This window comes from Anomalospiza imberbis, chromosome 4 (assembly GCF_031753505.1).
Source record: "Anomalospiza imberbis isolate Cuckoo-Finch-1a 21T00152 chromosome 4, ASM3175350v1, whole genome shotgun sequence".
NCBI classification, from domain to species: domain Eukaryota; kingdom Metazoa; phylum Chordata; class Aves; order Passeriformes; family Viduidae; genus Anomalospiza; species Anomalospiza imberbis.
The window spans coordinates 66601453-66617489 of NC_089684.1; the positions used below are offsets into that span (position 1 = coordinate 66601453).

The window sequence follows — 16037 nt, forward strand, 5'->3', positions numbered from 1 at the left end:
ATGTGAATTCTCTGGCTAATCTATTCAAGTGTTAAACTTTTTTGGTAAAGTACTTGAATTATTTGTAACAAGACATGCTGAATTCATCCAGTACAAGGCTACTTCTAAGCAAAAACAGGCATTAAAACATAGCCATATATCCTATTAACTAGTGTATCTCCCTGTTTAGTAAGGAAATGTCATCGCATTTGTTACAAAGGCAAACAGCAACATACCAAAACAGGATCCAATTTTTCTAAATAAATAAATCAATGATGTGTCAAAAATTAACAGATGAGTTAATATACCCGATGTTATCAAAACCAGATGGTGCTTCATAATATTCATCCTGTTCAGTCAAACCCTGAATATATTCTGGACCATCAGTATATAAAATAGGATGCTGCTATTTGTGATGGCAAACAAAAGCAATCATGCCTGCCAAGCACATACTATAACAGGCAGCATTTCAGCTCTGCTAGACAGAAAGTAATTAGAATGCTTTTAATGTCCAAAAGAATGATGCTGATAGGCTGCCACAGATGTGTAGATTTATGAATATTTATATGGTGGTTTATAGCTGACACTTTTATCAGTTGAAGAAGATAAAATATCTGCCTGACTCAAAAGCTTGACAGTCAGGTTAATAAAATCTCATTAAAGAGAATGACCTATGCAATTATATAGGATTTATTGTAATTCATTTTTGATTGTACTCTGCTTAAAGATGCAATTTCCCATTTCCTGATGCCAAATTTAGGTTGCATATCAAGATCTACGTGGTTTTTTAACTCCAAGCCATCACTAGAGCAAAGATATGCATTCAGCATCTCGGTATCTTACACCTTTAAAGAAAAAAAATAAAAAATAATTTGATCTCCTGTTTGTCACTGCATCTTATTGAAAACGGTGCAGGCAAGCAGCCGATCTATTTTCTTTCTGTTAAAATCACCACCTCTCTATCAGCAGCCTCTCCATCACCAGCAGCTCCTCCGGTAGCCGGCCCCAGCCTGCCGCCCTCCCCGGCGGAGCGGAGCGGAGCGGAGCGGGGCTGAGCAGAGCGGAGCGGAGCGGCCCGGGGCTCCCCCCGTCCGCCCCCGCCCCGCCGCCGCCGGCGGCAGCAGCTCCCTCCCTCCCTCCCTCCCTCCCGCAGGTGCGCACCGGCCGGCGGCGCCTGCCCCGCCAAGTCTTGCGCGGCTGCCCGCACAGCCCCCGCCGCCGCGACCCCCTGCCCACCGCCCCGGGGCGACGCCGGCCCCGCCCGCCGCGGGAACTTCAGTGATGCCCGACCACCGGACGGACCCAGCCGCCCGCCCCGTCCCCGCCCGCGTCCAGCCCCGGGGCGCCGCCAGCCCCGAGCGGGGGCACCCCGCGGGCGTCGCGCCCTTCGCCAGCAGCCCGGGAGAGGGGCGCGCGTATCGGCGGCGGAGCCCGCAGCCCCCATCCCGCTCCCGCCTGCCGCAAAGTGCCCCGCGAAGTTGCGCGGAGGAGAGAGAGGAGTTGCGGGTACCTGCGCTCAGCTCCGCGCCGCCGCCCCCCGCCACCGCCGGGCAGGGGCCGTAGCGGCCCGAGGAGCTCGGGGCCGGCGGCGGCGGGCGGGGGTGGCCCTGGGCAGCGCCGGGGGCAGCGCCGGGGCGGGCGGGCCCGTTGGGGAAGGGGCCGTGCGGCGCGTAGGGCAGCGGCTCGGCGGCGTGCGGGAAGGGCTGCCCCGCTCCGCGCCCGCGGGGCACCTCCACCATGGTGGGTCTCTCATAGCGCTTGGCCAGCGTCGCCCGCTTCCCGGGGAAGGTCTTCAGGACGCTGTAGGGACCCCGCTGCTTGTAGATTTTGGGGGTGCTGGGCCCCTCCTCCGCCGGCTGCATCTCCTCCTCCATCCTCCGCCGCCTCCCCCGGCGCGGCGCGGCCCCGCTCCGGGGCTGTGTCTGCCGCCGCCGCGGCTCGTCTCTGTGGCACGGCGGAGCCCCGGCGCGGCGGGGCGCCGGCCTGATTGACAGGCGGCCGCGCCAATGCCTGGAGGGAGACGGGCGGCGACCGGCAAGTGTTTAGGGTAATCTCTGCTAATGGCAGCGGGGCGGGGAGGCGGGCGCTGGCGGGGCCGCCGCCGCCCCCGGCACCCCCCCAGCGGGGGCAGGTGAGCTGCCGGGCGGGGGACGAGCGGCTCCGGGGCACCCCCGCCTCCGCCCGGCCCCGCCCGGCCCGAAGCGGCCCGAAGCGGGCTTACGAGACCGGCCCGCCCCGCCGAGCGACGGCCGCCGCGAAAACTTTGTGTCCCCTCGGCCGGGCGCGGAGCCCCGCCGCCCGCCGGCCATCCCTCCCTCTCTCCCTCCTCTCCTCTCTCCGCACGGAGTGAGCCGCGGGCCCGCCTCTCCGGTTATTCGGGGTGAAATAAATAATGCCATAAATAAAAGTATTTGGGAGTCCAGGACCTGTCAGAGTTGATTAGGGCACAGAGGACATTTTCTTTCTCATTATGCAAAAGCATTTCATGGCGAAATAAAAGAGGTTTCGCTGTAACTCATGCATGTCAGATTTCCAGGAATCCGGGAGATTAATCACATTTAACATTATTTGCAACGCCCCTCACCCGCTTTTTGCAAACTGCTTAAATGCGGCGGACGCGTGGGGCGCAGGCTGGTCCCGCGTCCCCTGCTCACTTTTCCCCTGTCGCCTGCCCGTGCCCTTTCAGGGACAGTTAAGAAATAATGAAACGATGGTGAAAGACAGAAGGAGAATGAGATGCCATCGAAAGACGTTTCTGAGAAATGGTGGAGATCTGGTGAGATGGGAGACAGCTGAAACCAAATGATATGTTGAAGAAAAATAAACGATAACAAACTGCTCGCTTGCTCTCTCCATTCTTTTCTGCTAAGCAATTTTATATTTTGCATTACCATTTCCCTTCTTCTGTCCCACTTCTCACCTGCTTCTGTTACTATTTATCAGGATTACAATAAACCCTCTGGCTTGTGGAAGTAAAATTGCAGAACACCTTAGCTGTATTAAGTGTCGGCAGTGGAAAATCATTCCTCTCATCACGTGGAGTTTTGGCCACTTATTGTGGTCATCGCTCTCCCATTTCAGCTTTTTTTATTTAGTCAGAGTCGGGCTCACTGGTAATGAAATGCAACCCTTCTCTGCCGATGGTAATTAACTCCTGCCCATCTACTACAGGAAAGTGGAATTAAGTTTTGCAAGCCATGCATTCTTTTCATGCAGGGTGTACCAGGAGCTGGGCTGGTTTTGGTTTTGATTTTTATGACAAGTAGCGTAAATCAATTCCTTGTAGCAGCCAAAAGCATCAAGTAAAGGCTAGTGTGATAGAAATCGCTGCTTTACCTAAGCAAAATCAATCATTAGTCTCTGTTTCCTGCCTGAGTCTGATCACTTGTGCTTTAAAAAAAAAAAAAAACAACAAAAAAAAAAAAACAAAAAAGAAAATTGTACTGTAATACAAAATAAAGGCTGGAAATATGTGTGAGAGAAACCGTTCCCACTCAGAAATTAAATATGTCCTCTATCTTGTCTCATCTGACTAGCCTCTACCGCAGCAGCTATTGGAGGTCAGTACTAAAATTGTATGAGGTTAGTATTAGGCTCCTAAAAGATAGATTCAAATAAACAGCCCAAAATTACTTTCTCAGGTGTCAACTACATTCATAGAGTTCACTACTCTTTGGTGTAGATGCCTACCCCTGAGCCCCTTGGGGAAGAAACAATCCTTGCCTAAAATGAACCTCACAGAGAAAAAAAAAACAGAGGTGACAGGTCATGTCCTCCAAGCTGTCCTCTCTACCGGGTCCAGGTAGACCATTGGGTGCCAACACAATACAACAATTGGGCAGATGCTGGCTCTCCATGGACAGGAAGAGAGAAGCAGCTTTGGAGTTAATGGGGCTCAAAGCCACTGAAATAATGTGGGGACCTCATCTGTGAGGAAAATGGAATATGCACTGAAATTTCTTTCTGCTGAGGTTTTTGACAGTGCCCATCACCACCAAAATATCACTTCAGTTGCTTTTAGGAAAGCTTGGCTTTTCTCCTAGTTTGCTCTCAGCAATTCTTTTGGGTATGTATACCTAAAAGATCTGTTGATGTCTCCACACCTTTCATTTTATGTTTTCCCCTGAGTTTCAGATGAGGGACTCTGGTGTTGTGGCCAAAAGATTGTGTTTTGTGCCTAATCTGATGAGTTCCTGCAGGTCAGTCCTGTGATATAAAAGTGTTTAACCCTAGTGGTCCCACCTTTTCCTTTGTGGAATGCCCTTTTAAAAGGAAAACCCATTTTGCTCCCGAGCTCTGTACAGGTATGCAGCCACTCTTGCAGGAGGACTATGTGCCCTTTGGAGTGGAGGAGCGTGGCCCTAGACAGCAAAGAAGCAGGCTGGGTGACGTGATGGTCTCCAAGTATGGGAAGATGCTGCTGTATCTGCTCTGAGTGGTTTTGGGCTGCCCTTTTCCATGGCTGCTCCCTGTGGCACAGCCTACTGCTCCCCTGTGGTCTCAGCATGTAGTCATGAAATTATTATTAACCAAACAACTCTGAATTACAGACCCAGATTGGTTGCACACTGGATGAAAACAGTTAACACATAGCGTTTACCTTGATCAAATAAAAAAAAAATAAACAAAAACCTTAGCTGATACCAGCAGCTCATTTTCAGAAAGCCAAACACCTTCATTTCCCTTAGACTGTGCCATGACTTGGGATTTGACCCTGAAGAGAAGGTTGTGTCTTTCCCTACCTGTTTACTGATTCAAGTTTTCACTGTTTCACTGACACTAGGGGCTGGAGATCTGTAACAGGATTATTGCAGAGCACTCTAAGTGGAAAAATGATGGGAAGTAACTGACCCTCAGTAAAAAACCTAATCAAAACAAAGACAACAGGCACAATGAAAAATAAGAAACCCAACATTGCTGCAGTATACACTTCTCTGCTCCGAGAAATCATAGCAAAGAGAATATTTGTCAGTATATAGAAAAATACCCAATCTAGACACAGGCCATCAATCACTGAACATGTCTGTGTTGAAGGTACTGTGAGGTACTCAAAGAATAAAAGTGTGATTCATCCCTATCTTCCGAGCAGGGGCTAAATCTTGCTCCACTTATTCATGGGAGCAGTGCTCCTGTGATAGCTAAAGCAAGCAGGATTTGGCCATGAACTGCCAATATTGCTCTGCACATTTGGAGTGTATGATGAGAGCTGAGATTGGCAACTCTCCTCTGTAATCTAAACCACTCTGCAGGCAGGCTAGCCATAATTTGCTGCCCTAAACATTTAACCCCAGCTAGTTAATTTAAGCTTAGCTCAGTTGCTCATGTTTATGGATAAAGAAACAAAAGGGAAAGCATCAAAAGGAAAAGATGACTGTGGAATTCAATATTTCGGCAGCTGTTGATAGGTAAATCTTATTGAAGTGTAGCATTCAAAACCAAAGGCCCGCATTTATGATAATGAGCCTAACAAGGAAATGAGATTGACACAGCAATTCTCTGTTTTTGTTGTCCCCTGAGGTTAGAGATTATGCAGTGCACGGTGCTGTTTTTAGCCTCTTTGGTGATTCCAACTGTGAGAGACAACGCTGTGCATATTTGTCAAGGTTGCACTTTAATCAGGTGACTCAGGAGCTTTTTGAGGGAGAATGTGAACTGTTGGTCTCACTTAAACCTTAATCCACATCCTATGTCAGAGATTCATCAGCCAAGCAGTACAGCTTTTAGCCCCTTCTTTTCCCTTATGCTTACTCAGTGCTCTGCGAACATGCTTTGAAATAATTGAAATGTATCTATCATGGTTACACTGTATTTTGAGAATTACTGGAATGTTTCTCAGTGACATTAATTGGTTTTAAAATATTTTTGTCTTTCTAATTAGTAAAAGATTGATGAGCAGTGGAAAGGGCATTTATACACAGGCAGACACATATTTCCATGCTACATTTGTGTCTTAATAAAATGGTTGCTAACTGGTTTCTTATGCCTAGTAAACACTGGAAAGATAGAAAATATCCTATAACTTTAGGAGGAGGAAATATCCTCTGTTTTAAATGGGATCGCATGGTGTAAAAGAAACCCCAAGTCTCCCCGAGGGCTGGAAAATGGATAAATTAATTATTTAAATATAGTTAAAGGATACACAGGAAAAAGTAATGGCTCTGATACCCAATGTAGGGAAAATTATTAATATTTTAAAGAATCAATTGTGGACACATGAAAAAGCTTGTTTTAATTAAAGATAGCTTACATACAGCAGTTTCAAGCAGGGAGAAACAGTATAGGATTCTTGTTGCTGAGCATTTTTTAGAAATACATAATGAATAAAATGAATGACATAACACAGTCCAAACTTCCATCTGCCCTAAAAAATTTTCACTGTCTGTGTTGGAGAATTTTAGAATAGCTTCACCTTTCTGGAGTATTAGCTCTTTCCCTAGCCCTTGCCCAAGCTTGCTGGTACTTTCTCTTGGTATTGGCCATCACCATATAATGTAGAGTTGCTCTATATTGTATAGCTGCTTTTTGCAATGTTTAGTTCTCATTTTGCACACTTGCCATTTTGAGACCAGCATCTTGAGAGGTCTGCTGGATGTGGACCTAAAGGCAGAGCTGGTGTTCCACAGGCTGGGACCCAGCTTCTTGACTAAACCTGGCGGCTCTCACCGGTCCTGTTGGATCCTGCACTTCATGTACTTTCCAATCTCTGTTGCCCAGGCTTGCAAAAAGGTGGTCCTTGCAGGTCAGAAGTCACACTGAGCTAGAACTCAGAGTAGAAAACACCAATTTCCCCAAGCAGAGACTTCACTGATACTTTGCACTCAAGTGTTACACTTGGGCCCAGCACTCACACAGCTTGGTGGCTGTTCAAAAATGCGGTCAAATTTTGTCAAGCAAGCTGTGCACATCAGTTACAATGAAAACACGGGTGGAATGGACAGAGGAAAACAGCTGGAAGCAGAATCTTCCTTAAACTGATCAAGGTGGGGCACCTGACTGTAGTTTAAGGACAACAGGACACAAATTATCAGCCTTGTGGTGTCTACTAGCAGAGTCAACTCAGCTTAATCTGAACAAAAACATGGGCCTGAAGATACCAACGGTGATGGAGGTGTGGGAATGACACATGATTCTTTGCTGAAATAAGGCTTCAGCCCATATTAGATGTCTTTTCAGCTTTAAAGGGAGGCTAGGAACAGAAGGGTACAAATTCTTCCCTCCATTTCCCTTCATCTCTATCCCATTCTCAGGCAGCCCCTAAAACTTACATGAAATAATGACAACAGCTTCTCTGCATCCTTAAATTGAGAGTTCAACCACTTCATGGAACAGAAACGAAGGACTTCCTCTACATTAGTAATCATGTATAAGCAGCACTAGTAATCCTGTGGGAGGTCCTAAAAAGCTGGGGGCAAAATAATTTATTAGAAGTCCAGAAAAGAAGAAAGTGATGGGCAAAACCTGGAGTTTCCTGAGACCTCAATTGCACACTGACTGGTACATCACAAAATGGCTCAGTTGTGAGAGGTTCCAAAAACTTTGAAACATAAACTGAATTGAATTCCACATTAATAGAAGTGGGGGAAAAAAGGCAACAGCACATACAGGCAAAATTTTCAGGAAGTAGGGCCAGGAGACTACCGCAGTTTCATGTGAGAAGGAATTCCATACCCGTGCAAGTCTTTATGTGTGGGAATGTGTCCACAGCAAGCTACATTTTCTTAGGGAAAAAAAAAAAATAGGTGAAACCATGTTTGCTCAAGGGTAAATGCAGAGATGCTGTATTTGCAGAGGCTGGAGTTCTTCCGATCATGACCCACCTCTGGCTTTCCAGACACAGATGAGTTGCTACCAAAAGTCATCCAGAGGTGATCTCAAAACAGCACTTCAAATAAGTAACGTTTTATGAAAATGTATGCTTTTACTTGCTTAAATGTAAAGGATTTAGGGGAAAAAAATTGATGAGATGTGTGTGGCTGTCTCAGAAAATATGAGAATACCCTGAGCATCCATCAGCTTTACTTTTGTGATTACTCTGTCATGAGAATCTATTTATATCCTGAGCATCCTCATTATTCTCTTCTTGTTTCTTTGCTATGTGACAGTGAGTTTGTGGCCTACAATGGAAGAAATTGCCCATTTATACCAACAGAGAGGTGAGAGTTAACTTTAGCTAATGCTCTTTCTCTGAATCCTAATTTAAAATTGAGGAAGCCTTATATTGGCCACTCTCCTTGAAAGTATCTACTGGGTTTGATGCTGGTTCTGCCATCCTTAGGTAGAGTAGATGATTTCAGAATTTAGATAATTTACATTATTTTAATTTAGAATAATGTTTAAAAATTTATTAAAATCTTCCAAGCTGGTAGAAGAGTGTCTCTACAAGGAAGCATTTCTTGCTGTCCCTCTACAAACAACCATTTCACTTATGTAGAATTAACTTGTTAAGAAAAAAAAAGCTGGTGGGTTTTGTCTCTGTACTTCTTCAATCAATGTACTTTTTTTTTTTTTTTTTAATACTATGGTTACTGTAATTTTCTTTTGCTGGGAAAAAATCCTCTCTGGTCATCTCTATTATTGATGGTGTAGACCATGATTTCCAAAGAAATTGTTGCTTTCTAACCATATATATGTATGAAAGCAAGATACTGTGGCTCCTGAAAAACGTAAGTATCAAAAAAGGCAGCTGTCCAGGTTTGAAAGAAAATCCATTGCCCCAGTACATCTAACCAAAGCATGAGCACAGACATAGCCTTTCTTTCTTTACAATTGCAGACTTGCAGACATACACACTTACCTCCAGAAAACTGGAAAACTAAATATTAAAACCTGACACACATTTAAGATTTCACATGTTCACTTACATAGATTAAAAATGCAAATGAAGCTGGCTTCAATGAGATGCTGACCTGAGATCAAGCTTACTGAAGACAGTCTCTTTCCACTTTCTTCAGAAGAAAGGAAAAAAGAGTTGAGAGGTTTTATTCACCTGGATGAAAAAAAAAAGTGTAAGAACTATTTATAAATATGTATGAATAAATATTTAATTATATATGTGCTGAATGGTTTAGCTGTTGTTCAGCAAATACATAATTTGTTAATTTTGCCTTCTTCCACTGAATAATTTATTCATCAGATCAGCTCTTTTAATATTCACTAGATGATCGGCTGATCAAATCCTGTTAGCTGAATATGTTATTTGATTTTTTTTTGCCCTTTTCAAAAATCACTTAGTCTATTGGAAGAACATTGCTGTGATTTATTAGTGGTATATTCCATCCAGTCCATGGTGACATTCTTCAAGAGTAACCTCCAAAGACAGTAGATATCTTGCTCTTGTCATATGATATTAAATGAAGCATTTTGTAATCCTGACATGTATTGGGTGTCTTTGACCAGGGAAATAAAAGCTTATTTCCAATGGTACACTTTCATGTCACAAATTCATGACAATACATGTATGGTATGTTTTATTTTTTATTTGATGATTAAATATTGAATTATTTAGATGAGCTACATCAATCATTCCTATATTCTGGTTTATCCAAGTGTCTACCCTGCATTTTTTTTAGTATTCTGTCTTTGTAAAGGATTTCTTCTAACCTCTAAAATTGCCATATAGCTTCAGAGATACCCTGACATTACAGTGTGGAACAAGATGGAGAAAGGACAGTGTCTAATGCTTTACAAGTCAGCCTTGAAGTCAGTCATCTTATAGCCCTTTGTAGCTAGAAAAGGACTTCTTACACTTACCACTTGAAAGGGGAAATTCTTAGCTTTCGATTGTACTGTCTTCATACCCAGGGAGGTCTGCCGAGATCAGGAAGTAAAGCTATGGTGTCATTCTGTTTGGAAAATTATTTTATGTTTTTATAGTATTCTCTGACATTTTCATAATTATTAAAGCTTCTGAGGACATACTTTTTCTCTTAAGCTGCTGAAACCTAAATATTCAAATAAGGCTAGCTTTGTAAAAAGGAGGTTGTAAAAAGTATCACCAATCCATTTAAAAAAAAAAAGACTTCTCAAGCTAATTCTCTATAACACTCCTGTGTAAGAATTACAGAAATACCAAATAAACAACAGGGCAGTGACACTCAAAAACATTGAGACCACCACTCTGAAACGATCTGTGTAGTTTTGAGCTGGTGCCAGTCAAGACTAGTGCTGACATCTAGTACACAGATATGTGTGCCACAGTCTGTGTGCTACAGCCTAATGCATTCCAGATTTCAAGATGCATGCATATGTAATAGCCTATATAATATTCCATACAAAAATTGCATTAAGAAAATGTTAAAGTTGCCTAGTTCGGCATTTAAAAGTCAGGAAATAAAATTAAGGTTGTACATGCAACATTAACTCTGTTCCCTAGAGCATTTGCCTATGATACAGTCTAATTACATGATCAAATATTATTTCTCAGATTATACAGTATAATATCTACATTTTTTTTTTCATTTTGCAAAATATGAGGTGCATTAGGGAGGCTTCAGCTTCACCTTCATATAAAAAGACTTCAAATAAACATGGACTTGTCAGTCTGGAGAAGGGATACCTGGAAAGAGTTATAACAAGAGGTTATAAAAGCATGAGTGGTGTAGGAAAGGTGAATGAAGAATGATGATTCAGTACTACTTCAACTGTAAAAGTTGGGGAACATTCATTCAACTAGTAAGTTTAAAACACGCTTATTTTACATGCCATACGCATGGACTCAACACCGTAGACTCTGAGAAGATCCAAATTATAATGCATCCAAAAGACATCAGAGAAATGTACAAACCATAGATAGGGCTATTGCTGACTGCGTACATGTGAGCTAGAGTTACACTGCCCATGCCAAGAAGTCATTAATTGCTGGTGACCAGGGTCTGGGAGGATCTACCTGTGAAGGGCTCATTTAATTTTTCTTCTGCTCTTTCTCCAAACAACCACTGCTAACCACGCTTTCAAAGCATTGCAGTTACCAGTGTTTCCATACAAAATAATGAGGACAATGATGACAGTAATACCCAACATTTGGGATCCCTGCCACAAGGAAAGGAGAGGTGAGTGTGACTCCTTGGTCTGTTTACCAGCTGCGAACCCCGTCCTCGGAACTACTCTTTACTGGAGATGCTTCTGTGCACACCAATAACCCAGCCTAAAATTTTTGCAGGATTGTCCTTGTAACACTCCTTGAACACTTGTTCACTGCTCCAAACTCAGGCAGGATCTTGCCTTAGAACTGGATGTTTTTAGAACTGGGCAGAGGACAGCTGAATCCTCCACAGTGTTTCTCAGCAGTTTGAGGCATACATATCTGCACCTCAGAGTCTTCTCTCCATGGCTGTAGTGACGGGCACTGATTGTGAAATTGTTACAGTCCACTGCTGGCTGGGATGGAGTGCCCTTGGCCAGCCAGTGATAGTGAGCAACCCTGGGAGCTCTGGAGCAGAGATGCCCAAAGGGACACAGGAGCTGACACACTCTCCAGGTACAGGCTGTGTTCCCACATGAAGCACAAAACTGAAATGGGGCCATTTTCCTATGACATGGAAGTGTGTGTCAGACAGAAATCAGGTGGAGATGACAGCCATGTGATTGACCATATTTACAATCTATTCCATTTGCCCTGCATATATTATCTGCCTCCTTCACCTGCACTGTGACTGCTAATTCATTTTTACCAAGAGCCTTTTTCTTATGCTAATGAGGTTCTTTAAACAATTGTTGCTAAAAACTCACTGTGTTGCAAAAGAAATGGTCCTTTCTTTTCCCAAAGTGCAGAACAGTCCTTCCTTTACTCCCTGACAGGCCTGAAATGAGGGTGTTGCTCCACTGAAGGTTTAAGGTCTGTTATTTCACTCTTCATTGGGTCTGGAAGTCAGTATTTTACATAATTGAAGATCATGAAATACTAGTTTGGGGAATGAGATTTTGACAAAATCTTGACAGATAGCAAGGTATTATGTATAATTAACACCAAACAATCTACAATTAGAAGATTTAGCATATACAAATGTTATTTTTAGGAAATTAATTATACTTTACCAAATATGTGAGTGATGATTTTTATACCCTCTGAAGTCTAAGGCTCTCCATGCCTTTTCAGATAAAGTGACATAAAAACAGTGCCAATTTTCACTTCAAAAGACCTGACTTCTTCATTTTGTATTTTGTAAAATGTCTGTAACTTTCTGTAATGCACATCTATATGTAACACCTCAAGATTATATCTGGGTGAAGCAAAATAAAAAAGCTTTTCAGTTTTTATTGAGGGAGGAGCTTTCTGTATGTGGGGAAAACCAAGCTTCTGTATGTGGGGAAAACTGGCATGCAACAGTGACTCATACAACAGGATTTTCAAGCAGAGAGGGGAAAAGTAAGTGTGAGAGGAATTACAATTTCATTGTAAGGACATAAACTAAAGTGCTGACCATATACAGCTGTCCCCTTACTTACCTGTATTCTGAAAAAAGGTCATTACTTATTTGGGGACGGGGTTGTTTTGCCATTTATTAGTGGTATATTGTGGTATAAGTGTGGGGTATATAGTGGTATATGTGTGGGGGTATAAAACACAAGCATTGCATAAACACTCTGCACTGCAACAAATCACTGCACAACACCCTCAGCATTGGGGAAGGTATCTCTTCATCCCATTGTACATCTTTAATGCAGAGATTGTAAACAACTCTTGTCTCTCTGTTTAATTTTCTATGGTATTTCTCTTTTTTTCTTCCAAACTGGGGACTGACCATTCCACTAATGGATAGAGAAGAAGCCATCAACATTTTTATCTCTCTGAGAACCCAGCTACCAGCAGCTACTGTCTCTGGAGAGCATGGCAGCCTTGCTCTGCTCACAGTCCACCCATGGGGACCTGTATGAGTTCTCTGTGGACTCTTCCCATCTTGCAAAGAGAATTTCTTTCCAAAATAATCCTGGAGGTATTAAAAACTCATCTCTGCTGGCTGATATTCCATCCAGGGCCAGATTTGTGGAGGACAGCTGTCCTGAAGGGCTGACAGGGTTGCAAGCAGCTCTGTTTTCTAAGATGTGTCTCCAGTGCCTGTCCCATTACACTTGTGCCTTGCCGTGGGCAGGATTTTGCGCCTGCCTTGCAGATGACAATATCAAAGGAATACAGCACATTTGGGCTAGCAGAGCTGCTGTGATAGCAAATCCATGGGTGGAGCAAGTTTAAAGGCACACCTGCAGAGGGAATCTTTCCCAGCACTCTGAAAAGTCTACACACCTGAGCCAGCAGTCTGATGGGGCAAGGCAGCTTCTTTTCAGAGCTGCTGGAGGAAGATGGGGTACAGGCAATATGATGAAACCTTGGCCATGCTTAGGCACAGATAGAAGAGCACTGGAGATGTGTTTTGAACATTCTTATTGAAGTGTCAGGGTTTTTTTGGATGGTAAATCCACTTTTAGGTCAGCAAGTCTGCAAGTTAGTCTGTCCAAAAAATCCCTGAAAAAGAAGTTCAAATGCCTGAGACATCACAGTCTCCCATCTACAGGAAAAAGCAGCCAGACACTGCTTCTTCTGAAAGAAGCAAAATCTGGGGGGAAAAATAAGATATTTAAAGAGGCAAAAACTTATGGATTCATTTTTTTCAGACTCATAGAAGCCATTAAATGTTTGCAAAGCAGTTTTTTTTCTGTAACATTAGATTTAATGGGAATAAATCAGCTGAAAGACATGATTGCAAGAATGGTAACAGCAGGATTCTGAAGTATGAACTTTGAGTTTAGGCAGTCTTTTTTCTACTCTTCCATAAAGGAAAAAGCTCTTAATATGTAACTTCTGAGGCATTATAAACAAATAAAAGGTGACATAATTCTTTGCCATTAAAACTGACATAAGTTAGATGATGCGCAGACATAGATAACTCTGAACTACAACATTCTTCAGGGCTGACAAAATTCTTGTAAAGTAAGGCTTTTTAAAGCAACAAAATGAACCTGGTTATAGCAAGTTAGAAGAGGTTACGTGACCTGAATTCTGATTTAAATTGGTCAAATGTTGGTAATGGGTAAGAGAATATAAAAATATACTATGGAGAGAGTATTAATAAGACATTCACAGGAAGAAACAGAAGAAACTGCTCCCAAACTTTAAAGGGAACATTAGGGTTGTGGGATAGTTATCAAAACTGACACTGAGTAAAGCATTGTGGCTTCATATGAGAAGACAAACATCTCAGACCCTAAGTCTGAGATCCCCATCAGAACATGCACTGACATCCAGCTCCATGCTGCAATGCAAATGGAATGTCTCTGATGCTTAGTCTTCAATGTTGCATTTCTAAATTTGCTGTGTTAAATAGACTGCTGCCACTCGTAACAACACACCTCAATCCTACTGCAGCAAAGAAACAGCTGAAGATATATGATTTCAAAACCACTATCTGATCTTGTGTAGTCAATAAATGTTGAGGGCTCATATGGTGCTCTGCTCTTCCAAAAAGTAAGGTTTAGGAGTTTGCCCCAGACCACATAATAAGGCTGGCAGAGCAGAATAGGATTTAGGATCAACCACCTACCATATGGCACTTACTTCTCCATCCTATGCTGCTTCTTGATCATGCTAAGTTAGTCACAGCTCCAGCAGCAGAAATAGGAGGAGTTGTTTATTATCCTCAGCACAGTAATGATACCTCAGGCCACAGTGATAAGTAATTGAAACAACAGGGGTCTTAGAGACTTAAAAACAGAGATCTTAAAATACACAGAATCTGGTGTATTAAATGGAATGTGTAACTAATAAATTGCCAGCTATTTGCAGTATAATACAGCATCCCAAATTCAGTCATTCTAGAGACTTCGACTTGCACAATGCTACTTGATACTCTTCAGAATGTAAAACCCCATCAAGATGAGGCTAAAATAATAGCAGTAATAATAATCATAACAGCAACAACAACAATAACAATGTTATTCACACTTACTTTTCTTTAAAGGGATTTCCACTTGTAAATGCAGGTAGATGAGTAATTTTAACACCAAGGTGTGACAACAATCACGTGCAATTAAGGACCCAGTGTTATGCAGTGCTGAATATCTATGATCTAAAGCTGATAAGGATTTAATTGAGTAAATAACAATATTTATAAATATTCTTGGCTTATTGTATCATGTTCTTCTGGCCTGAAAATATATTATGTCATATTGACTATAGATTTAGGTATCAAAAACAAAACAAAGTGATTTCTCTTCAACTGTACTTGTCTTAAACAGGTGTCATGGAGCCCTCTGAGGATGGAAGAATACAACCTTCAAAGCAAGTCTTATGCCATCAGACCTGCTGATATGTATTTCTCTGTGTTCTTTATTAAATGAAATTGCATTTGATATTTTTCATTTGTCTTTATGATCTATTAATAACACTTTACCTACCCATCACTCCGTATTTTCTGCATCATTTTATCTAGTTCTTCTGTTTTTAATATGGTCCTAGAATTTTTAGTGTTATTCCATGTACTGTATGAATTTTGAGCATATACTTTATGCAGCTGAGATATATCATACTTAACAGAAAGTTTTCCAAAACCATTGTCTCACATTGTAATGAGATACAGAGAGCTTAAGGATATTTTAGTACTTTGGCTACTGGATGGCACATGAAGGGCAATATGATTAAATGCAAGATAAAACTGTGAGCTGAGTGATAAAACCAGACAAGTACATGAAAGATTCTTCTGTCAGAGGTTTTTCTTATTTGTCATGCAAATATTGCCTGAATGTACTATTACTGAATCTAAAGTTTGTAATTGTGCAGCTAGTAATTTTCTATTAGGGGTAGTGTTTCATTTATCACTGCTGGGTTGTCTTTAGAAGACTAGGAAATAAGAGAGTCATACAACAGTAATCTCCCTTGACCTGTGCTAACCTGGCTGCACTGTTTATTTCTAGTAGAGTGCAACATTGCTGGGGTGGCATCCACCAAGGTTCTGCAAGTGTGGCTTTGCAATGTATAAAATCAGCTGGCTCCTACAAAATGCTCCCAGGAAAAGGAAGAAAAGAAAGAAAATCATACTACCAGGCTCTCCAGATCTTCAGGGCAGAGA

At 42.4% G+C, this 16037-nt stretch overlaps 1 protein-coding gene across 2 annotated transcripts in view; it reads right to left on the reverse strand.

Annotated features, from left to right (window-relative positions):
• BEND4 (BEN domain containing 4) overlaps positions 1 to 2013 on the reverse strand; it is a 31176-nt gene extending 29163 nt beyond the window's left edge. Inside the window, exon 1 of one of the 2 annotated variants that reach the window (XM_068188958.1) lies at positions 1490 to 1980. In XM_068188958.1, the coding sequence (XP_068045059.1) occupies positions 1490 to 1853 (364 nt within the window). In that variant the 5' untranslated portion in view covers positions 1854 to 1980. Of the gene's footprint in view, positions 1 to 1489 lie in introns of both variants that reach the window. The other variant, XM_068188957.1, reaches the window with a different exon arrangement.
• Between the last annotated feature and the right edge of the window lie 14024 nt (positions 2014 to 16037).